Source organism: Bufo bufo, chromosome 6, assembly GCF_905171765.1.
Source record: "Bufo bufo chromosome 6, aBufBuf1.1, whole genome shotgun sequence".
NCBI lineage: Eukaryota > Metazoa > Chordata > Amphibia > Anura > Bufonidae > Bufo > Bufo bufo.
In genome coordinates this window covers 424359035-424384465 of record NC_053394.1, presented here as the reverse complement: position 1 = coordinate 424384465, position 25431 = coordinate 424359035, and the positions used below count along the sequence as shown (strand labels likewise).

Below are 25431 nucleotides of genomic sequence, written 5' to 3'. Positions count from 1 at the left end.
TATTATTACACCTGACTCCTCCCATACCAGTCGAATACAAAGGACACCGACAACCATTCCTCTTTAACTCTAGCAACAGCCATTTATTAAGCGGCAAAACCATAAAAACACCATAACCAAGACAGGGCGGTCTGCCGGCCGCTGGACTCCCAGCGCGCAAGTACGCCAATTTGTCTCCAACACCTCTCCACTGTATTCACCTGCCGCCATGAGGGAGACCTGTCCTCTCAAACGGGGCTCAGACCACCACCCAACAAAAACAGGGCCTGCTCCACCCCATTCTGGAGGCCAGAAAGAAATATGTCCAATCTGATAATCGGAAAGGTGAACGCCGTCAGGCCTCATTAACGAACGGTTATCACCCTCCAGCTACACCCTCCCGGGACCTAACAAAGCGGGATATACATGCATTCACCGTGCGCCTGCATTTTTCCACAGCTTCCCCGTCCCTGGCACCTTGCCATACTACCCGGGGAATGACCTTGGACCAGACCAAAACCACCTCTTTAAAGAAAAAAAAAAATAGAGAAACCACTCCAAGTCAGACCGAATGAGGGTCAAAAGTTCCGCCAACCGCAGGGAACCTATATCATTGCCCCCCACATGAATGACCAGAATTACCGGACCTCTTGCCTGCAACCCAATAATCAACCACCTGCGGTAGGTGCTGGGACCACCTAAGGCCACGAATCCCCCTCTAGAAGACATCCACTTCTCGGAAACAGAGGGACCGCCCACTGGGCCTGCATTCCGATCTCTGTGCAGCTCAGAAGATATATGAATGACCGACCATCCATATGGCCAGCCGTCCCAGACCTGCAAGAAAAAAACCATTAGACCAAACACACACAGGAACCCAAACTAACGGGGTGCAATGTAGTTACCAACATCAACCACAAGAAATACTATATATAGCCCCATTTAAAAAAATATATATTATTTATTTTTTTAAATCAGAAGATCCAGTCTAATATATATTGCAAGTACTCTAAAATACTTGCAGATAGACTAGCCCCTATAATCCCAAACATTGTTCATTCAGATCAAGTTGGGTTTGTCCGCGGGAGAGAAGCGCGGGATAACACGATCAAAACTTTACTCCTTACAGATATAGCTAGAAATAGTGCCTCGACTCTATGTTTGCTCTTGATTGACGCGGAGAAGGCCTTTGATAGGGTCCATTGGTCTTTCCTTGACTTTACAACAAATTGGGATTGGCCCCAAATTTTTAAACTGTATACGTGCCCTATATTCAGACCCCACTGCAAAGGTAAGGATTAATGGACTTCTATCCCCACCTATACCGATTCAGAACGGGACTAGACAGGGGTATCCCCTTTCTCCACTTTTATGTGTTAGTGATGGAACATCTGGCCACAGCTCTTCGTAAGAACCCTTCCATTCATGGTCTTACGGTTGAAAACAAACAGTACAAGACGGCATTATATGCTGATGATCTTCTACTCCATCACTCAGCCTCGTATTTCCATCCCTTCGATCTTAAAAGAATTCGAGCAGTTCGGTCACTTGAGTAACTTTAAAGTCAACTACACAAAATCCGAAATCCTCAACATAACTGTCCCTCATGATGATTTTGCGGGTCTACTGTCATCTTTCAAATTCAGACATCAACCTTCTGCCATTAAATATTTGGGCGTCCACATACCAGCTGATAGTAAACACCTATTAAAACTAAACTATTTCCCCCTCTTAGATAGGATATTGAAAGACCTTGAGACTTTCAATAAAAAGGAGTTATCGTGGTTTGGACGAATCAATGCCTTGAAAATGGACATTCTACCCAAATTTTTATATATACACACCTAAAGAATTATTAGGAACACCATACTAATACGGTGTTGGACCCCCTTTTGCCTTCAGAACTGCCTTAATTCTACGTGGCATTGATTCAACAAGGTGCTGATAGCATTCTTTAGAAATGTTGGCCCATATTGATAGGATAGCATCTTGCAGTTGATGGAGATTTGAGGGATGCACATCCAGGGCACGAAGCTCCCATTCCACCACATCCCAAAGATGCTCTATTGGGTTGAGATCTGGTGACTGTGGGGGCCATTTTAGTACAGTGAACTCATGGTCATGTTCAAGAAACCAATTTGAAATTATTAGAGCTTTGTGACACGGTGCATTATCCTGCTGGAAGTAGCCATCAGAGGATGGATACATGTTCTCATTCTGTTTACGCCAAATTCGGACTCTACCATTTGAATGTCTCAACATATCATCAGCCTCCATTATCGCCAGCATATAGCCACCATCCTTCGGCTTTGGGAATCTAAAATACAAAGTCCCCTGATGAACCAAGGATTTTTTACTTGGGGAAACGCGTCGGGACAGTTCTTCTTCAAATTACCATCCTTAACATACTATCCAGGACAATCAACCTTGTCCTCAACACAAGCAGTCCACTGTGAGTAAGCATCTTAGGGTCGTGTAGGGTTAAGAAAAGGGTTTAGCTACCGGGTATCTATAAGGATATCAAATTTTCCTGATCTCACCCGAAACGTATCTACCTTACAAGAAAATCCTCAAACCGTAAGTGCCATATTTCCTTCTACCTCCCATCGACAAAGTGATTTGTTACCTTGATGCTAATGGTGGGTCTTGCTTTACCTTAGTCTGGCCTATAAATATAATATCATGAAATACTTGGAATAATCCTCTTTTTAAATATTACCTAGTAAAAGTAAAATTTTAAGCTGGATAGCTTTATTTTCTGTGATATTATTGATGATAGTTCTCCACTTTAATATATGACACACTGTGATTGTGGCTCAACAGAAATCGAGACTCATCAGACCAGGCAACATTTTTCCAGTCTTCAACAGTCCAATTTTGGTGAGCTCGTGCAAATTGTAGCCTCTTTTTCCTATTTGTAGTGGAGATGAGTGGTACCCAGTGGGGTCTTCTGCTGTTGAAGCCCATCCGCCTCTAGGTTGTGCGTGTTGTGGCTTCACAAATTCTTTACTGCATACCTCGTTTGTAACGAGTAGTTATTTCAGTCAACGTTGCTCTTCTATCAGCTTGAATCAGTCGGCCCATTCTCCTCTGACCTCTAGCATCCACAAGGCATTTTTGCCCACAGGACTGCCGCATACTGGATGTTTTTCCCTTTTCACACCATTCTTTGTAAACCCTAGAAATGGTTGTACGTGAACATCCCAGTAACTGAGCAGATTGTGAAATACTCAGACCTGCCCGTCTGGCACCAACAACCATGCCACGCTCAAAATTGCTTAAATCACCTTTCTTTCCCATTCTGACATTTAGTTTGGAGTTCAGGAGATTGTCTTGACCAGGACTACACCCCTAAATGCATTGAAGCAACTGCCATGTGATTGGTTGACTAGATAATTGCATTAATGAGAAATAGAACAGGTGTTCCTAATAATTCTTTAGGTGAGTATTTCAGGCAATTCCCCTTTCACCACCATCCTTTTTCCGGAAAGCAAGAACAGCATTTTCCTGTTTCATATGGGGACAGGGTAGTCCGCGGATAGGTCATTCCACCTTGGTTAGATCTAAATCTCATGGGGGCGTAGGTTTACCAGATCTAAAGTTATACCATACGGCGGCAATACTCATTAGAGTATTAGATTGGCAACACAACATAGGCACAAAACAATAGGTAGGTTTAGAGCAAACTTTGTGCCCCCTGTTGAGGAACTGTTGAGGAACGGTTGAGACGTGTGCATATATATCCATGCATGCCTGCAAACACGTGCGGGCATGTATGGTATATATATGCATACATTAACCACCGCATCATGGGGTGATGCCCATGGTGATCCCCAGGGGCTCATGGTGGCCCCTGTGGGAAATATGTGGTCCCTGGAAGCTGTGCCCCCTTATAATCCCCCTTATATTAGTATATATATGTGCCCCCTTATATATGTCCCCTGTATGTGATGCCCCAGATATATGCGAGGGTGTGTGTATATATAGATATGTGTGTATGTATTTGCACACGTGTCTATGTATATACACTTATGTCAGCATGACAGTATGTATGTGGGCTTATTGCTGCCCATTCATACCCCCGGTTTTGTATGTGTTTATAGATGAGCCCCCAAGCATCTGTGGATATATATATGCATATATGCAATTCCAACTGTTATCAGCAGAGTTGTTTAGAGGAAAACTTGTGCTGATAGCCTGTAGGATAACAGCTGATTAGCATCTAGTCCCCTTTTGTTCAGGCCCAAAGCAATCAGACTCTGTGGCACCGTTGTGAGGGGACCTTCTAATCAGAGACATCAAAGACCTGTTTTTCCACACCTCTGCCCCATGGCCATGCCCATTACTCCCAGCATTTTTGGGACTAGGAGGGGGGACTAAGGCACACTATGATGTCACATGCCTGAGGAAGGAGGAGGGGGTTGCTTTTGGGCTATAAAACCCCGAACCGGCCAGAGGTGCCCTCTCTTGCAACCAGACTAGATTCAGAGATGCAGGGGAGAGAGCAGCTTCATGATGACCACCTGGATAAGGCCTAAGTATACCTGTGTAGCCCCTACCTACCCCTCACATATCACCCCTGGTCCTGTAACCCCTTACCCTTGCCATGTTACTGGACACCCTGATCCCCCAAACCCTTGCTCCACCGTGTAACCCTTTCCCTACCCTGATTAACCCCTGGTGGTAACCCCTGCTCTAACCCTGCCACACCCCCCCCCCCCCCCACTGTACACTTGCAGGGTATTCACCCTTGCATTGCTGTACAGTTCTGATATTATCCCCATTGTTAACCCTTTGTGTTTGTGGTCGGTTTACACCCCTGTAAGACCACCGGTAACCCTCGTCGTACCCCGTAGGGACAGTGATTAGTCAGGCGGATGGGTTACTGATATTTGTGTGTATGAATGTATTATTGCAATGTTAATATTACTTGTATGTGTGAATTGTCTAGTTAGTTGATGGGTGGAATTGGGAACGTGTAGTGTAGTTTAGGATTGTATATTTAGTGCTGTATTGTTAGTATTGCGTGCGTAGTGTATTGTTAGTAATAAATACTGTGTTTGGTTTATAACTATCTGTGTGGCGTGTGGTTATTGGCGATAGTTTAGTAAGGCGCATGCAGCTAGCATAGTGATCAGTGTAAAGTATAGCGAAGGTATTGTTGTTATTATATAAAGGCATAGATGGGCGGAGTTATCACTAGATGGCTCCTCCCATTTATGAATATTAATTATCGATATTTGCATAAATATTGGTGATTAATAGGCCCCCTTTACACCCCCTCCCTCTTAAACATATTCCATGGCTTGCACCTGTGGACCACCCATGGTCCTCTAACCACCTTCCCTTATTGCAACATACAATCAGAACATGGGATTCTTTAACTCTTAAAGGGATAGGTATCAGAAGACTTAGCCCGCTTACCCCTATTTTCCGTAATCCAGCATTTCCTGCTGGAATGGGAAGGGATTCATTTTTGGGTTTAAAGATCACAGATGACCCTCGCTTTCACCACTTGATGCTAGGGAGTACATTTCCATCCCTTGCATCCATCTCCACTAAATTTCCAGATACACGGATCTCTTGGTTAGCATATGAGCAAATTAAATCCTTTGTCTTGTCCAGGGGAGCACAGTGTTCTTTTGGAGCCACACTCATAGTTTGAGTTTGAGTTTGAGTTTGAAAAACTGTTCATGGTATCTTCTCCAACTCACCTTGTCTTCCATCTGTATCAGATTCTTCTAACGGGCTTACACAAGGACAGCCCTAATTTTATAAGTGGCTGGGAATCAGATTTAGGTATTACCAAAAAGCATTCCTATACTCTCATAAGCTTTCTATGGCTTGTGCTGCTCAAGAGAAGAATTGCAAGATATTATTCCCTTCAGTGTCGGAGTTGTGCTGGTGTTGTTGTAGGGAAAGAGGCACAATGCTTCATGTTTGGTGGGGATGTGACTTAATTAAACCCTTTTGGGACTTTCCGTCCTCCCGGGCTCTTTATCGTCCCAAAAAGGGTCCCTGCTAAGATTTTTTTATTACAGCCGCTAGAACAGTGATCCCTAGATACTGGCGCTCGACGCATGTTCCCACTATGAGGGATTGGTTCCAAGAAACAGATAGCTAGGGTGGAGGAGATTTCGGCGGAGGCGTCCGATTTGTCTGCTAAATATAGCAAGATTTGGGCATGTTGGGTTAACGCAGTAGAATCTCCGGACTTCCTATCTCTTCTAGCGATATGAGATAGGCAGTCTTTTGTTTCAAGTTGTGTCGAAAACACCATACTGTGAATCTCCCTTGGTGATGGAGGTATATTGTTCCCTCAGCCCCTCCCTTTACCTCCTTCCTCATGTCTTTTTCTGTTCTCCCCTCCCTCTTTTTCTCTCTATTCTGTTTTTAGTTTTTCCTTTCCTTTATCTCCATTTTATATACTTTATTTATTATTTTTGATCTATACCAGTGTTCTGATGACAAATAGATTTTTAGTTTGTGACAGGATATAATAGTATTAGCATTGTCATGCACTTTATCGGTATATTTTATGTTAGACTGTCATGAATCAGAATTGTCATAATCTAATGTGATGCGCCTAATCAAAGGTGTTCCTTTGTTGTCTTGTATATTTTAATTTGATGAAACCATTAATAAAAATTGATTAAACATAATATATGTTGCAAAACAAGCAGATCTCCACCTGCCAATTCTCATAACTTCCGCCTTAGGCAAACCAGCCCGAGCCGCCTCCGTAGCGGTCCCAATCCGGAATGAGTGGGTACCAAATTCCTTGGGGTCCACCCCCGCCAGCGCTAAGCAGGACCAAAAAAACGCAATGAACTGGATTTTGGTTAGCGTGGAGCGTAGCGCACTATAAGCGGATATCAACTGCACCGGGCAAGCTACCCTCGGGACCGGGTGAAGGGGAATCCATGACCCCAAGCCGAACTGATCCATCTTGGAGCGACGAATGCGAATCCTCAACGAGTTATTACCCATGACAACATCCTGACATGACAGACACCCTGGCTTGCGACATGGGGGAGCAACCAACTCGAAGGGCTGCAAAAAAGGCTAGACTAAAGCTCGCAGAAAACAAGGCGGCCTTAAAGGGACAATCAGGCAAACTGCTAATCATCCTATTTAGGAGGCTGAAAGAGACGGGACGCCGACTTTCCCGGGAGACGTACTCCTTCCTCCAACCCCGAAACGCCTGCTGAATAATAAATTGCTTAGTGACATCCACCCAACCACGCCCCCGGAAATGAACAGCAATCCCTGACAGACGTCGCTACGCAACTGCCGCAGAAATGCGCATGGACCGCAACCACCACTCAATCGTGACCTCCAAGTGCAGATTATCACGCGAACAGACGTCCCTATAACCCACCATCCCACATCATTCGGCCCAGGCCTTACCATGCGCCTTCCAGGTAGCAGGGGAAACCGAAGAGCTAATTAACGACATCAGCTGCTGTCCACCAGCTGCCACAGGTGCTGTGGGCATTCCCTGCCATCCTGATCCACCTCCGGAAGAAGGGCCCGAAAATCCTGCCAATGAAAAACGTGAAAGTGCATCAGCAACTTTGTTATCCACCCCCAGAACATGACGAGCCCTAAAACAGATATTGCACTCAAGGCACCGCAACACCAAGTGCCGCAGTAAAGCCAGCACCGGGAGGGAACAGGGGAATAAACCACCCCCAAATTGTCCGTCCAAAAGCAAACGTGCATATCAGACAGCCTGCTTCCCCCCCCCCCCCCATAACTCAACCGCCACAACAATCGGGAACAGCTCCATTAACGCGAGATTCTTGCATAAACCGGAGGACCTCCACAAATCCGGCCCTGAATATAGTCCCAAAACCGCAGGACCCCGAAGCATCTGAAAACATGTCCAAATCGAAATTAGAGATCTTGCTTGTGTGGCCATTCTAAGAGTGTAGGAACGCTTTCCAAACCGCCAAATCCTCCTTCAGAGACTTAGTAAGACTGATGCGATGCTAGCGATTAACCGCCCTGGGTAGCCAGCGACAGAGGCCGAAAAAATACCTGGCCCATGGGCATTACCATACACGCAAAACACAGCAGACCCAAGAGAGACTGAAGCTGGAGAAGGGTAACCTTCTTGATAGCCAAAAAACCTTCAATTAAGTCGAGAATAGAGTTGAGCGAACACCTGGATGTTCGGGTTCGAGAAGTTCGGCCGAACTTGCCGGAAATGTTCGGGTTCGGGATCCGAACCCGACCCGAACTTCGTCCCGAACCCCATTGAAGTCAATGGGGACCCGAACTTTTCGGCACTGAAAAGGCTGTAAAACAGCCCAGGAAAGGGCTAGAGGGCAGCAACATGTAGTTAAATCCCCTGCAAACAAATGTGGATAGGGAAATGAATTAAAATAAAATAAATAAAAATTAACCAATATCAATTGGAGAGAGGTCCCATAGCAGAGAATCAGGCTTCATGTCAGCAGAGAATCAGTCTTCATGTCATAGCAGAGAATCAGGCTTCATGTCACCCACCACTGGAACAGGCCACTGTCAGATATTTTTAGGCCCCGGCACCCAGACAGAGGTTCATTCAACTTTGGGTTGCCCCGCAATATAATGGTAAAATGAAAATAAAAATAGGATTGAATGAGGAAGTGCCCTGGAGTACAATAATATATGGTTAAGGCAGTGGTTCTTAAATCCAGTCCTCAGGACCCACCAGCCGGTCATGTTTTCAGGATTTCCTTAGTATTGAGCAGGTGATATAATTGGTGTCAATGCATCAGGACTTACCACAGGTATTCATTCTCTGGGATATTCTCAAATCATGACCGGTAGGTGGGTCCTGAGGACTGGAGTTGAGAACCACTGCGTTAAGGGGAGGTAGTTAATGTCTAATCTGCACAAGGGATGGACAGGTCCTGTGGGATCCATGCCTGGTTCATTTTTATGAACGTCAGCTTGTCCACATTGGCTGTAGACAGGCGGCTGCGTTTGTCTGTAATGACGCCCCCTGCCGTGCTTAATACACGTTCAGACAAAACGCTGGCCGCCGGGCAGGCCAGCACCTCCAAGGCATGAAAGGCTAGCTCTGGCCACGTGGACAATTTGGAGACCCAGAAGTTGAATGGGGCCGAACCATCAGTCAGTACGTGGAGGGGTGTGCACAGGTACTGTTCCACCATGTTAGTGAAATGTTGCCTCCTGCTAACACGTTCTGTATCAGGTGGTGGTGCAGTTAGCTGTGGCGTGGTGACAAAACTTTTCCACATCTCTGCCATGCTAACCCTGCCCTCAGAGGAGCTGGCCATGACACAGCTGCGTTGGCGACCTCTTGCTCCTCCTCTGCCTTCGCCTTGGGCTTCCACTTGTTCCCCTGTGACATTTGGGAATGCTCTCAGTAGCGCGTCTACCAACGTGCGCTTGTACTCGCGCATCTTACTATCACGCTCCAGTGCATGAAGTAAGGTGGGCACATTGTCTTTGTACCGTGGATCCAGCAGGGTGGCAACCCAGTAGTCCGCACACGTTAAAATGTGGGTGTAACGGACCGTTTCAGCAGACAAAGGGGTTAAAATCCGTTTAGGCGATAAGCCCCTTTTCTGAGAGACAGGCACAGCTACTGCAGGACACCAACTCCCAAACTGGATACAAAATAGTACTCCAAACTGGAACCTCACGAAAAGCTGCTAGCAGACGAACAGGGATCAGCTTACACTTCTGGCAATCGGTCTTCTAACAGCATACAGTGAATCCCCCCAATAACGAGACAAGGCTCCGTGTTGAGGGTCAAGCAGTGGTCTGACTGTACTTCACGTACAGCCTCTTTTATTCATAAACCACAAACATAGTACTGCCCACAGGGGTTTGAAATACAACCAATCAGTAATTTACAACACATACAATGTAACTACAGCAACCAATCGTTCACGCCCCCAGAGGACCAGAATGAAGACTGACATAGGACAACATATCCCCACAATGCATCATGGTCTCCTCCCCTCTGTCCCGGAGACAACCTGAGGAGCAATCCAATTATCTCTGAGGACAAAGGGAGATCGCCAATACACATGTGAGGACAACAGAACAGACATCACCATTTAAACACACAATGGGACAATGGCACAATAGAAACACACCCAGCATTTTCCTCCCAAGCTGACAAGTTACACTTATTATAAATTGTTACAACTTTGTGAGTTTACATTGGCCATACATATAACTTACATCAATTTAAACTAGGGATCGACCGATTATCGGTTTTACCGATATTATCGGCCGATATTGAGGATTTTGAACGTTATCGGTATCGGCATCTATTTTGCCGATATTCCGATAACGTATTGGGAACACAGAACGCGCTGCTGACAGCGCGTTCTGTGTTCCCTCCGCAGCACAGGGGAGAAGGAAGCAGTGTCTCCTCCCCCTGTGATGCTGCTGCCGCTTCCGCCAATGGCAGGAGAGGAGACAAGAGGAGGGGAGGGGCTGTGGCCACCGCTCCACCAATGAAGAGGAGTCTTTCATTAATTCATATACAGAAGGCGGGAGCTGCAGAATCACATAGCCGCCTCCCGACCTCTATGAACGGCAGCTGCGGTCCGCGGTAGTTAACCCCTTAGGTGCCACGGATCGCAGCTACCGCTCATAGAGGTCGGGAGCCGGCTATGTGACTCTGCAGCCAGCTCCCGCCTCCTGTATGTGAAAGAGAGGTATCTTCATTGGTGGCGCAGTGCGCCCCCCCCCCCCCCCAAGCCCCCTAGTATTAATCATTGGTGGCGCAGTGCGCCCCCCACCCCCATCCCAATAGTAAAAACATTGGTGCGCCCCCCCCAGTATTAATTGTTGGTGGCAGTGGCCACAGGATCCCCTCTCCCCTGCTCCTCCGATCGGAGCCCCAGCAGTGTAAGCCTGGGGCTCCGATCGGTTACCATGGCAGCCAGGACGCTATTGAAGCCCTGGCTGCCATAGTCAGCTCCATGCTGCTGTGTGAACTATGCACAGAGCAGCAGGGACAGTGTGAGCTCCTATTCACCCTGATAGAGATCTATCAGGGGGAATAGGACGAGGGTTCTAGTCCCTAAGGGGGCTAAAAGTTAGTAAAAAATAAAAAATAAAAAAAAAAAACCACAAAAATATTAAGTATAAATGAAAAAGATTTACAAAAAAAATAAAATAATAATACACGTTAACAATAAACATTAATTTTCAGCAGATTTGTGTAGGAAATATTTTTTTTCCCTCAAAAATAAAAATACCCAGAATATCGGTATAAATTATCGGCTATCGGCCTGAAAGTTGACAAATTATCGGTATCGGCCCTAAAAAATAAATATCGGTCGATCCCTAATTTAAACAGTATAACTTGGGGACAAACCTATCCAAAATTCACTTGAATAGGTTCAGGGGTTTAAAAGTTAGTATATGGCCCATAATCCAGGGGCAAGAGGCCAGCAGCCAGTCCTCTCCAAAACCCAGTGGCGAGGTTGGTTTCGCCACAGTGGGCAACTCTGCTGTCGTTGCGCAGGCACTGCAGCATGTAGTCGCTCGTGTGCCAGGCTGCCCAGAGGTAAGGACAAGCTGTCCTCTGTGGGAGGCGTATCGTCATCGTCCTGCGTTTCCCCCCAGCCACGCACCAGTGATGGGCCCGAGCTGCGTTGGGTGCCACCCCGCTGTGAACATGCTTCATCCTCATCCTCCAGTAGTGGGCCCTGTCTGGCCACATTTGTACCTGGCCTCTGCTGTTGCAAAAAAACCTCCCTCTGAGTCACTTCAAAGAGACTGGCCTGAAAGTGCTAAAAATGACCCCTCTTCCTCCTCCTCCTGGGCCACCTCCTCTTTCATCATCGCCCTAAGTGTTTTCTCAAGGAGACATAGAAGTGGTATTGTAACGCTGATAACGGCGTCATCGCCACTGGCCATGTTGGTGGAGTACTCGAAACAGCGCAACAGGGCACACAGGTCTCGCATGGAGGCCCAGTCATTGGTGGTGAAGTGGTGCTGTTCCGCAGTGCGACTGACCCGTGCGTGCTGCAGCTGAAACTCCACTTTGGCCTGCTGCTGCTCGCACAGTCTGTCCAGCATGTGCAAGGTGGAGTTCCACCTGGTGGGCACGTCGCATATAAGGCGGTGAGCGGGAAGGCCGAAGTTACGCTGTAGCGCAGACAGGCGAGCAGCGGCAGGATGTGAACGCCGGAAGCGCGAACAGACGGCCCGCACTTTATGCAGCAGCTCTGACATGTCGGGGTAGTTGTGAATGAACTTCTGCACCACCAAATTCAGCACATGCGCCAGGCAAGGGATGTGCGTCAAACCGGCTAGTCCCAGAGCTGCAACGAGATTTCGCCCATTATCGCACACCACCAGGCCGGGCTTCGGGCTCACCGGCAGCAACCACTCGTCGGTCTGTTGTTCTATACCCCCCGCAACTCCTGTGCGGTGTGGGGCCTGTCCCCCAAACATATGAGTTTCAGAACGGCCTGCTGACGTTTACCCCGGGCTGTGCTGAAGTTGGTGGTGAAGGTGTGTGGCTGACTGGATGAGCAGGTGGAAGAAGAGGAGGAGGAAGCTGAGTAGGAGGAGACAGGAGGCAAAGAATGTTGCCCTGCGATCCTTGGCGGCGGAAGAACGTGCGCCAAACAGCTCTCCGCCTGGGGCCCAGCCGCCACTACATTTACCCAGTGTGCAGTTAGGGAGATATAGCGTCCCTGGCCGTGCTTACTGGTCCACGTATCTGTGGTTAGGTGGACCTTGCCACAGATGGCGTTGCGCAGTGCACACTTGATTTTATCGGATACTTGGTTGTGCAGGGAAGGCACGGCTCTCTTGGAGAAGTAGTGCCGGCTGGGAACATACTGTGGGACAGCAAGCGACATGAGCTGTTTGAAGCGGTCTGTGTCCACCAGCCTAAATGACAGCATTTCATAGGCCAGTAGTTTAGAAATGCTGGCATTCAGGGCCAGGGATCGAGGGTGGCTAGGTGGGAATTTACGCTTTCTCTCAAATGTTTGTGAGATGGAGAGCTAAACGCTGCCATGTGACATGGTTGAGATGCTTGGTGACGCAGGTGGTGGTGTTGGTGGTACATCCCATGTTTGCTGGGCGGCAGGTGCCAACGTTCCTCCAGAGGCGGAGGAAGAGGCCGAGGCGGCGGCAGCAGCAGAAGAGGCCGAGGCGGCAGCAGCAGAAGAGGTAGCAGGGGGAGCCTGAGTGACTTCCTTGTTTTTAAGGTGTTTACTCCACTGCAGTTCATGCTTTGCATGCAGGTGCCTGGTCATGCAGGTTGTGCTAAGGTTCAGAACGTTAATGCCTCGCTTCAGGCTCTGATGGCACAGCGTGCAAACCACTCGGGTCTTGTCGTCAGCACATTGTTTGAAGAAGCTCTATGCCAGGGAACTCCTTGAAGCTGCCTTTGGGGTGCTCGGTCCCAGATGGCAGCGGTCAGTAGCAGGCAGAGTCTCTTGGTGGCGGGTGTTCTGCTTTTGCCCACTGCTCCCTCTTTGTCTTTTGCTACGCTGTTGGCTCGGTCTCACCACTGCCTCTTCCTCCGAACTGTTAAAGTCAGTGGCACGACCTTCATTCCATGTGGGGTCTAGGACCTCATCGTCCCCTGCATCGTCTTCATCCCTGACCTCCTGTTCAGTGTGCACACTGCAGAAAGACGCAGCAGTTGGCACCTGTGTTTCGTCATCAGAGACGTGCTGAGGTGGTATTCCCATGTCCTCATCATAAGGAAACATAAGTGGTTGTGCGTTAGTGCATTCTAGGTCTTCCACCGCTGGGGAAGGTCTAGGTGGATGCCCTTGGGAAACCCTGCCAGCAGAGTCTTCAAACAGCATAAGAGACTGCTGCATAACTTGAGGCTCAGACAGTTTCCCTGATATGCATGGGGGTGATGTGACAGACTGATGGGCTTGGTTTTCATGCGCCATCTGTGCGCTTTCTGCAGAAGACTGGGTGGGAGATAATGTGAACGTGCTGGATCCACTGTCGGCCACCCAATTGACTAATGCCTGTACCTGCTCAGGCCTTACCATCCTTAGAACGGCATTGGGCCCCACCAAATATCCCTGTAAATTCTGGCGGCTTCTGGGACCTGAGGTAGCTGGTACACTAGGACGTGTGGCTGTGGCAGAACGGCCACGTCCTCTCCCAGCACCAGAGGGTCCACTAACACCACCACGACCATGTCCGCGTCCCTTACTAGATGTTTTCCTCATTGTTACCGTTCACCACAATAAGAAAAATATTATTCAGGCCAATGTATTGAATTCAAATTCAGGCCTTTTTTTACAGACACCTAACACTATCTGGCTATCTATTTAGGTACCGTATTACACTAATACAGGCACACCAGTAATGACAGATTTAGCTGAATATAAATTTAAGGCCTATTATTTAGGCCCTGGGTGACAGGTATACGTTTACAGACAGAATTAGACTTGGAATTGCACAGTAGCGTGTGTGTGAAGTTATTGAGAATAACTTGGTGACAGGCTCAGCTTGACCCTGATGTAGGATATAGCCAAAAAATAACCACACTATTGATGGTTAAATGCACTTGGTGGCAGCTTGTGCTGGCGCACCACAAGCCACAAAATGGCCGCCGATCACCCCAGAAAAAAAGTGACTGAAAAACGCTCTGGGCAGCCTAAAAACAGTGAGCAATTGAATAGCAGCAGTTCAATGATCCAGAGCTGTAGATCGATCACTGAATGAAGTCTTTTGGAGGAGTTAATCACTGCCTAATCTCACCCTAACGTCGCAGCTGCAACCTCTCCCTACACTTGTATCAGCAGAGTGACGTGCAGCGCTACGTGACCCAAGCTTATATAGAGGCGGGGTCACATGCTGCACTGGCCAATCACAGCCATGCCAATAGTAGACATGGCTGTGATGGCCTCTTGGGGCAAGTAGTATGATGCTTGTTGATTGGCTGCTTTGCAGCCTTTCAAAAAGCACCGAACACCGAACTTTTATGAAAATGTTCGGGTACGGGTCCGTGTCACGGACACCCCAAAATTCGGTACGAACCCGAACTATACAGTTCGGGTTCGCTCATCCCTAGTCGAGAACTTTCTGAAGACTCTCAGGCAGCAACCGAAAAACCATATCCACCATGTCAATTTCAATACCCAGAAACGACAGCCGCGTGACCGGGCCCTCAGTTTTGTCAGCTTAAATGGGGACCCAGAACTGGGCCATTCGCTCCAGGAAAACGTTCAATAGGGTCAAGCAACCGTCCCCCGAACCAGGGGAGACAAAAAGGAAATCGTCCAAATAATGTATGACTGACATTGAGCCCGAGTCATACCGGACGACCCACTCCAGGAAAGAACCAAACATCTCAAAATAATGACATGAAATGGAACAACCCATAGGGAGACAGGTGTCCTAGTAAAACTGTCCATCAAAACAGCAACCTAACAAGTGAAAACAATCAGGGTGAACAGGGAGCAGACGAAAAGCAGATTCGATATCTGACTTAGCTAGGAGGGCACCCCTACCTGCCTCCCTAACCAGCGAAACCGCACAGTCAAAAGAGACATACGACACCGAAGAATCCTCAGGTCGGATGGCATCATTCAAGGACGAGCCCTTCGGATGCGAAAGGTGATGTATCAACCTAAACTTCCCCGGCTCCTTCTTAGGGACCACACCCAGCGGAGAAACCCTGAGATTAGGGAATGGAATACCGGCAAACGGGCCCTTGATTCTACCCAGAGCAACCTCCTTACCAATCTTCTCCCTAAGTACCTCCGGGAGCTCCCGCGCAGATTTAAGGTTATCCAAAAAAAAAAAAAAACTGGAAACCGATTGAGAACGAATGGAATAAAAAACCCAAAAAGGAGAAACCAAAACGCAGTTGTGCTGCTGCCTGCTAATTGGGGTTCCTGTCTAGCCAGGGGCCCATCGCGGCTACGCTCACCGGAGTCCTTGTGTCCACATTGATTGGGCTGCTTGGGAAGTTAAACGGGGGGGGCAGGAGCACCTATTAGCCGGGTGAGAACCACCGCAGTCTGAGCATTCATGCTTATATTTGCACAAACCGGCAAACCTGCAGTGCCCTTCATTAAACAGCCCCTGGGTGGAAGATACCCCTGAACCAGTGGCCCCCCCTAACCATTCTAAAAGTGCCATCACCACTGCTGCGGTGTCTGCACTACCACTGCCAGTTCCCCACACCCCCGTAAGTTGGTACTCAGACGTAGTTAGGGCTGGCGCCACCGAAGGGCCAGGCACAGGAACCTTGTGCTGAAGGGACGTAGCAGGAACCAGGCTACGGGTCCTGGAGGACTGGCTAAGCATCCGCCTCTTGCGTTTGGATCGCGACATCTGACCAGACTCCTCTGATGCACTTGACGACCCATCCGAGGATGACTGAGAGCACCACCTAGAGGATCTAGAGCGCCCACTCCTTGCCGACTCTCAGGACCTGCGATGGGACCGACGCCTACGGGAACTGCGGTGACCATGCCTCCTGCTCTCCTGTGAGAAAGACGGAGAACCAGACAGCTTCCTGTGCCTGCGTGACCTCTAGGGAGCAGAAGGAGGCATAGGGGGTGGGGGGTCGTTATTGGGGGCTCCTCAGGCGCCCCACTGATATATTCAGGGGCAGAAGCGCCACTCATGGCAGGAGCAGGGGCCACTGTAGCCTCGCCAGCCTGCGGGCCATGCATGACAGGGGGCACTAAGGACTGGGAGGGAGGAGGAGGAAGCCCGTGATGCGGAGCTGCTGGAATTGGCGCCCATCCTGCAGCTCAACCGCTCACGCCACACGGTACCCACACCAATCGCGGCAGGAAGCGCTGGGGAAAGAGGGGACGGAGGAGGGGGTGGAGCTACCGCTCGAGCCAGCGACGTGCTGGCCGGCAGGAAAGGTATTTGGTGGGGGGGGGGGGGGGCGGGTGATGGAAACGCCGGGCGGACCGCCTGCCCCCCGCCGCAGCCCCAGAGCTAGCCTACGATCGCGACAGCTCTCCAGCAGGACAATCAGAAACAGGGGAGGAGAAGTGCAGGGGAGAGCCGAGGCTGCTCAGAAAAAGAGCGCAGCCAGCCCTCGCCCTCCTCCATAACTCTCGCCTGAAGAGCCTTCCAAGGGAAGCATCGCCTGCGGCCATCTCTCATGCGGACAGAACGCAGTGAGAACTCACCAGCACGCTTCCGCTAAAGAGGAAGTGAAGAGGCAGGGCAGGGGAGTATATAAGCCCTGCTTGGCTACCCGCCCCCTTATACAGCAACAGGAGGATCCAGGCCATTAACCCCTAACCTCCCTGACCACCCCTATCCATGCCACAAACGGGGCCAGGACGCACCACTTAAAAAATAAAAAAATAAAGAGAAGGATGGGGGAAGGGGAACCACCAGTCCCTGCTCATCCTGTCAGGTGCCCACCAGAACCCCAGGTCTTCTCAAATAGCTGACCCCCGCCAAACGTCAAGATTATATAAACGTCAATTTGTCAAATTGTACAAATGCCTACAGTAAGCCATCCCTATTGGCCATTTCCAGTAATGTCATCCCACACAAACTATGGGCGCTCAAAAATTCACTGCAGACTGTAAACCTTTGTAGGTTAAAAGGAGCTGTTCATGCAATTCATTCTTCAGCCAATATGCCACAGATAAAGCTCATCAGGAGTTAAAAAGGAAAAATAAATCCCCACACCCTTTTCTGGGAAATCGAAACTTAGGTCTTCAGAGGTGGAGTTCTAGCAAGTTACAAAAGAAATACGTTGCTCCCTGCATTGCCTTCACTGTCCTCTCTAGGCTTCAGCAATGGCTTTAGCTGCTCTGAAAGAAGAACTGACCTGCTTCCTCTGTCCGAACATGTATACAGATGATTTAACACACCTGAAATGTGGACACAGCTTCTGCCGGGAGTGTCTAGAGTACGTGTTAGAAACACAGTCTGCATCTGCAAATTTTAAAGGCTTTACTTGTCCTGAATGCAGAGAAGAGTTGGAGATGTTACCAATGCCACAGAAGAATGTAAGTCTACACAAAATAGCAAAGCATGTCCTCTCCGCCAAGCAGGAAAAGGCAGTCGTAGAGACCTTATGCACTTACTGTATTCACTCACAGGTACCAGCTATTAGATCCTGCCTCTTGTGTGAGGCTTCATTGTGCAATGACCACCTGAAGGTTCACAGCAAGTCTAAAGAGCACATCCTCATAGAGCCCATGACTTCAACAGCAAACAGAAAATGTTCAATTCATGATAATGCCCTCTTGTATTACTGCACAGAGGACACCTCGTGTGTCTGCGTCTCCTGTAGCCTGGCTGGAGAACACAAGGGTCACCATATTGAATCATTGAACGAAGCCTCCGAGAGGATTAAAGAAAGTCTGAGGGATCTTCTGAGAAATCTAACCTTAAAGAGACAGGAGACCAAAAGAGGTCTCCAGACGTTGCAAAATGTAAAGACAGATATGATGGAAAAAGCAGTTCGCATAAAGGATATGATCACCACCCTATTTAGCGATATCAGAAGACAATTAGATTTATTACAGAGTAAAGTATTTTGTGAGCTGTCCAGTGAAGAGGAGCGAGTGTCGCTCTCAATCTCTGACCTGATTAAGCAGCTGGAAACTGAGAAGGACAAAATGTCTGTGGAGATTAATCAAATTGAGGAGATGTGTAATATGACAGACCCGTTAGCTCTACTGCAAGCTGGAAAATCTAGTTTCCCTGGAATGGACAAAAAGATTCTAAACGAGGAAAGAAATGTCCTCCATTCTATAAATGGCTTGGATGAAGGTCTGATTGCAGCTACCTTCTACAAAGGTTTAGCAGATATTGTGACTGGGATAAAGAGGAAATCCTATGTCGCAGCAGACTTGGACATTTTATTGGATGTAAATACAGCGGCCAACTCTTTAGATATTTCCGCAGACTTAAGACTTTCATCTTGTTCAGTAAACTGGAACAATTACACAAAGACACCCCAGAGGTTTCAATCTCATCAAGTTTTAAGCACCAGGAGCTTTTGTACAGGACAACATTATTGGGAAGTAGAAACAGCAAGAACTGGAGCCTTTAGGTTAGGGGTGGTTTATGCAACCATAGACAGACAGGGAGGACCATCGTTCATTGGAAATAATGATAAGTCTTGGGGTTTGCGTAGGTGTAAAAATAAGTATTCATTTCGTTATGACCAAGTAAAAGTTAAGATACCTCACAAGCCCTCCAGTCAGACTCTAGCAATATTTCTGGATTATGAGGCAGGACAGCTGTCTTTTTATGAGCTGAGTGACCCCATTAGACACCTCTACACCGTAAAAACCACCTTCACAGAACCAGTTCACCCTGCATTTTTCATATGCAATAACTGCTGGATAAGAATTATTACTTAGATGTAGACAAATCAGTCTAGTCCTAGATCATAGATCAGTCTGATTAGGGACCTCCACTTGCCAACATTTGTTTTGACACAAGCAATATTTTTCATCCATAGTAGTTTGGCTCCTAAATTTCTGCATACGCCTCATTTGTCTACACATCCTTATGTTATCTGATTAACTTCCCCTTTATTTCAGCCACAACCCCCCCCACCCCACCCACCAAATTGTAGGGCAATACAGCGACAATGAAGGATATTTCACACTGTATAATTTTCCATGGAATGTCCTTGGTTATGCTTCTTCTGAACAATCAGATGGTGTAAAAGTCTTTACAACTGCGGCTACCTGACACGGTAATAAATTGGTTTCACCCATGTGAAGTTGTTTTTTCTTACCTTAATACAAAATAAAAATACTCCTCTTAGCATTTCTGAGAATTATTTTAACTAAAGAAAAGGCCGGACCGGGGGCAGAGCATTAGGGGAGGCTGGCATGACGGGGGTTTGGTTAGTGAGACCTGGGGAGGGGCGATTGGGCAATTTGAAATGGGGGTGGACTATGAGGGGGTTAAAATGGGAGGTGAAGCAACGAATGGGTGCCATTTTGTGAAGGGAGAACAAACAGCTACCACCCACCCTCCCTGTTCTTCTGGGGCAGCTAGGTGCAGTGAGGGTTCTTGTCTGGGGGCGGGGCATTTTTGTCACGGTAGTTGTGGTGGTGAGAGGTCCTTGAAGTTGGATTACATCTCTGGTGGGGAGGATGGGAGGCATCCATGGTTGGTGGTTGGTTGTGGCAGGGTTAGGGGCAGGGCCGGCCTTTGGGGTGTGCGGGCTGTGCGGCCGCACAGGGCGCCATAGCAACAGGGGCGCCGGGCGGCCAACAGCTCGCAATGCAATATGCGGCAGGCGAGGCTGCACTTGTGTTCTCCCTCAGGGCGCCCCCTCCATCGCCCCCTCCCCTGTCTGACCTGATTCCTCCTCCCCTGTGTCTGACCTGCCTGCTGCCCCCGCCGCTGCCAAGAAGAGAGACGGGAGGAGGAGGGGCTTTGGCCACTGCGCCACCAACGTTTCTTATAAAGTTATACAAATACAGGAGGCGGGTGCCGGAATCAAATAGCCGACACCCGACCTCTGTGACAGGGAGCTGCGATCAGCTGCAGTTGAGTTAACCCTTCAGGTACGGTACCTGAGGGGTTAACTGCCGCTGATCGCAGCTCCCTGTCACAGAGGTCGGGTGTCGGCTATTTGATTCCGGCACCCGCCTCCTGTATTTGTATAACTTTATAAGAAACGTTGGTGGCACAGTGCGCCGCCCCCCCCCCCCCCCCCGGCAACACCCCAGTATAAGAAACGTTGGTGGCACAGTGCGCCCCCCCCCCCAACACCCCAGTATAAGAAACATTGGTGGCGCAGTGGGAAGTGCCAATGAGGTTTAAAAAATAATTAAAAAAATTAACTCACCTCCTCCAGTTGATCGCGTAGCTGCCGGTCTCCTGTTCTTTCTTCAGGACCTGTGGTGACGTCACTGAGCTTATCACATGGTCCATTACCATGGTGATGGATCATGTAATGTATCATGTGATGAGAACAGTGATGTCACCACAGGTCCTTTGACAGGTCATGAAGAAAGAACAGGAAACGATCAATTGGAGGAGGTGAGTTAATTATTTTTTTACCCTCATTGGCACTGCCCACTGCACCACCAATGTTTATTATATTGAGGGGGACGCACTGCGCCACCAATGTTTATTATACTGGGGTGTTGGGGGGGGAGGCGCACTGCGCCACCAATGTTTATTATACTGGTGTGTTGGGGGGGGGCGCACTGCGCCACCAATGTTTATTATACTGGGGTATTGGGGGAGGCGCACTATGGGCCAGTGCACAGGTGCGGTGATCGGATGGATGTTCTCAGCTGAACACCGGCCGACACTGCGCATGCGCTGGGAGCCTCACCAGCGGTTAGGGTAGGGAAAAAGCACTGGCCCGTACATAATTTTTCCCTTCCCTAACCGCTGGTGAGGCTCCCGGTGCATGCGCAGTGTCGGCCGGTGTTCAGCTGAGAACATCCATCCGATCACTGCGCCTGCGCACTGGCCCATAGTTTTTCCCTAACCGCTGGCGAGGCTCCCGGCGCATGCGCGCTCTGCTGTGAAATTTCCCTAACCTGTCGTTGTGCGCCTGCGCGGTGCTGCACACCTCCTCACGTCATGTCCGGTGCGACCGGAAGTGACGAGGGTAGGGAAATCTCACGAAGTAGGGAAGTATAACATTACACTGGCCTTTGGGGTGTGCGGGCTGGTAACTACTTGGTTGGATAGTCAGCCAGCCTATGCCATGATGCCAGCAACAAGCAGTGTTTTTTTTTTTGGGGGGGGGGGGGGGGGGGGGGCGCCACAAGGTTAGCTCGCACAGGGCGCCTGAACACCTAAGGCCGGCCCTGGTTAGGGGTCCATCAGTGGTGCCTCTGAGCTAGCGCTTATCGGCTGGAGACACCCTGGGCGGTGTTAAAGGGCTTCTGTCACCCCAAAAAAAGTCTTTTTTTTTTTTTGGGATAGTTACATTCCTTATAGCGCGATATAGGAGAATATAATCTTGTCACTTACTTTCATGCGGCCGTTTCTTTAGAAAACGAAGTTTTATAATATGTAAATCCGGTCTCTACCAGCAAGTAGGGCGTCTACTTGATGGTAGCCGCAGCAGAAAACCGCCCCCTCGCCGTGTTGATTGACAGGGCCAGCCGTGATCTCCTCCTCCGGCCGGCCCTGTCAGTATTTCAAAAATCGCGCGCCTCTGTTCATTCGGCGCAGGCGCTCTGAGATGAGGAGGCTCGTCTCCTCAGAACTCCCTCAGTGCGCCTGCGCCGATGACGTCTTCTCTTTCGGTGAGGTCATCGGCGCAGGCGCACTGAGGGAGTTCTGAGGAGACGAGCCTCCTCATCTCAGAGCGCCTGCGCCGAATGAACAGAGGCGCGCGATTTTTGAAATACTGACAGGGCCGGCCGGAGGAGGAGATCACGGCTGGCCCTGTCAATCAACACGGCGAGGGGGCGGTTTTCTGCTGCGGCTACCAGCAAGTAGACGCCCTACTTGCTGGTAGAGACCGGATTTACATATTATAAAACTTCGTTTTCTAAAGAAACGGCCGCATGAAAGTAAGTGACAAGATTATATTCTCCTATATCGCGCTATAAAGGAATGTAACTATCCCAAAAAAAAAAAAAAAAAGACTTTTGTGGGGTGACAGAAGCCCTTTAACTGACTATCTGGGGCTAAAAGAACTCCCCTGTAATTAGTTATATGTATGGAGAATAGGGGTTGCTTATATGCCGTTGCATATGGGTTATCGAAATGTTATGCTATTCAAATGGTAATAAAACAGCCGTTGTGGCCGATAGAATCCAACTCGGTGTGTGTCTTATGTGGGTTAGGGAGAACAATGATGGGCTAGTGTGGGAGGTGTCCTTTGGTCCGTCAGCTGTGAACAAGGAGTGTCAAGTAAGGCTGGGAGATTTTTATTTATTTTTAAGAGGCCTATTTAAGGTAGACATACATATCTTTTTTTTTTACAGGGCAAGATGTAGTCATTGATGGTATTTTAGAGTACATGGGACTTAAAGGATTATCTGGGAAGTAATATTGACCTATCCCCAATATACACTCACCTAAAGAATTATTAGGAACACCATACTAATACGGTGTTGGACCCCCTTTTGCCTTCAGAACTGCCTTAATTCTACGTGGCATTGATTCAACAAGGTGCTGATAGCATTCTTTAGAAATGTTGGCCCATATTGATAGGATAGCATCTTGCAGTTGATGGAGATTTGAGGGATGCACATCCAGGGCACGAAGCTCCCGTTCCACCACATCCCAAAGATGCTCTATTGGGTTGAGATCTGGTGACTGTGGGGGCCATTTTAGTACAGTGAACTCATTGTCGTGTTCAAGAAACCAATTTGAAATGATTCGAGCTTTGTGACATGGTGCATTATCCTGCTGGAAGTAGCCATCAGAGGATGGATACATGTTCTCATTCTGTTTACGCCAAATTCGGACTCTACCATTTGAATGTCTCAACAGAAATCGAGACTCATCAGACCAGGCAACCTTTTTCCAGTCTTCAACAGTCCAATTTTGGTGAGCTCGTGCAAATTGTAGCCTTTTTTTCCTATTTGTAGTGGAGATGAGTGGTACCCGGTGGGGTCTTCTGCTGTTGTAGCCCATCCGCCTCAAGGTTGTGCGTGTTGTGGCTTCACAAATGCTTTGCTGCATACCTCGGTTGTAACGAGTGGTTATTTCAGTCAACGTTGCTCTTCTATCAGCTTGAATCAGTCGGCCCATTCTCCTCTGACCTCTAGCATCCACAAGGCATTTTTGCCCACAGGACTGCCGCATACTGGATGTTTTTCCCTTTTCACACCATTCTTTGTAAACCCTAGAAATGGTTGTGCGTGAAAATCCCAGTAACTGAGCAGATTGTGAAATACTCAGACCGGCCCGTCTGGCACCAACAACCATGCCACGCTCAAAATTGCTTAAATCACCTTTCTTTCCCATTCTGACATTCAGTTTGGAGTTCAGGAGATTGTCTTGACCAGGATCACAACCCTAAATGCATTGAAGCAACTGCCATGTGATTGGTTGACTAGATAATTGCATTAATGAGAAATAGAACAGGTGTTCCTAATAATTCTTTAGGTGAGTGTATGTCAGCAATACCACATCGGCTTAAGCAGAGGTCACACTACATTTTTTCCCAGAAGAGTAAAAATACTCCTCTTAGCATTTTTGAAGAGTATTTTTACCTGAGCAGGAGTACGAAAGTTGCAGTAATACAAATACATAGGTTTATATTTGCGCACATCTGCGTTGAAGGCTCCGTCTGTTGCAGATTCTGTCAAAAAAGACCGGAAAAAAGCCCTATATGCAACACATTTTTGCCTGGCAAAAAGAAAGACCGGATCCTGAACGGAAATGGAACAGATCCCATTATAGTCAGTGGGGTCTGTTCCGCTTCTTCCCTTTCAGTTAGGTTGGGTTCACATCACATTTTTGGAATGCATTTAATGTGTACACAAAAAAAAATTATATATATTATATACATATATATCACATACACGCACACATAAAACACATACATACAGATGCCATATTGTGCCGTACAATTCCATTGTAAAAATATAATATACACTGCGTGCAGAATTATTAGGCAAATGAGTATTTTGACCACATCATCCTCTTTATGCATGTTGTCTTACTCCAAGCTGTATAGGCTCGAAAGCCTACTACCAATTAAGCATATTAGGTGATGTGCATCTCTGTAATGAGAAGGGGTGTGGTCTAATGACATCAACATCCTATATTAGGTGTGCATAATTATTAGGCAACTTCCTTTCCTTTGGCAAAATGGGTCAAAAGAAGGACTTGACAGGCTCAGAAAAGTCAAAAATAGTGAGATATCTTGCAGAGGGATGCAGCACTCTTAAAATTGCAAAGCTTCTGAAGCGTGATCATCGAACAATCAAGCGTTTCATTCAAAATAGTCAACAGGGTCGCAAGAAGCGTGTGGAAAAACCAAGGCGCAAAATAACTGCCCATGAACTAAGAAAAGTCAAGCGTGCAGCTGCCAAGATGCCACTTGCCACCAGTTTGGCCATATTTCAGAGCTGCAACATCACTGGAGTGCCCAAAAGCACAAGGTGTGCAATACTCAGAGACATGGCCAAGGTAAGAAAGGCTGAAAGACGACCACCACTGAACAAGACACACAAGCTAAAACGTCAAGACTGGGCCAAGAAATATCTCAAGACTGATTTTTCTAAGGTTTTATGGACTGATGAAATGAGAGTGAGTCTTGATGGGCCAGATGGATGGGCCCGTGGCTGGATTGGTAAAGGGCAGAGAGCTCCAGTCCGACTCAGCCGCCAGCAAGGTGGAGGTGGAGTACTGGTTTGGGCTGGTATCATCAAAGATGAGCTTGTGGGGCCTTTTCGGGTTGAGGATGGAGTCAAGCTCAACTCCCAGTCCTACTGCCAGTTTCTGGAAGACACCTTCTTCAAGCAGTGGTACAGGAAGAAGTCTGCATCCTTCAAGAAAAACATGATTTTCATGCAGGACAATGCTCCATCA

At 48.1% G+C, this 25431-nt stretch overlaps 2 protein-coding genes across 2 annotated transcripts in view; one reads left to right on the top strand and one right to left on the bottom strand.

Annotated features, from left to right (window-relative positions):
* LOC121005010 (nuclear factor 7, brain-like) overlaps positions 1-25431 on the bottom strand; it is a 46264-nt gene that overhangs the window by 17271 nt on the left and 3562 nt on the right. The gene's annotated exons all lie outside the window — the stretch shown is intronic.
* Positions 17689-19325, top strand: LOC121005012 (E3 ubiquitin/ISG15 ligase TRIM25-like). The gene has a single exon (XM_040437503.1). The coding sequence runs from the start codon at positions 17736-17738 to the stop codon at positions 19311-19313; it is 1578 nt and encodes a 525-aa protein (XP_040293437.1). The 5' UTR covers positions 17689-17735; the 3' UTR covers positions 19314-19325.

Bases quoted from the DNA above. Each gene is read 5' to 3' on its own strand.
- LOC121005012 (XM_040437503.1), top strand. From the start codon at position 17,736: ATGGCTTTAGCTGCTCTGAAAGAAGAACTGACCTGCTTCCTCTGTCCG.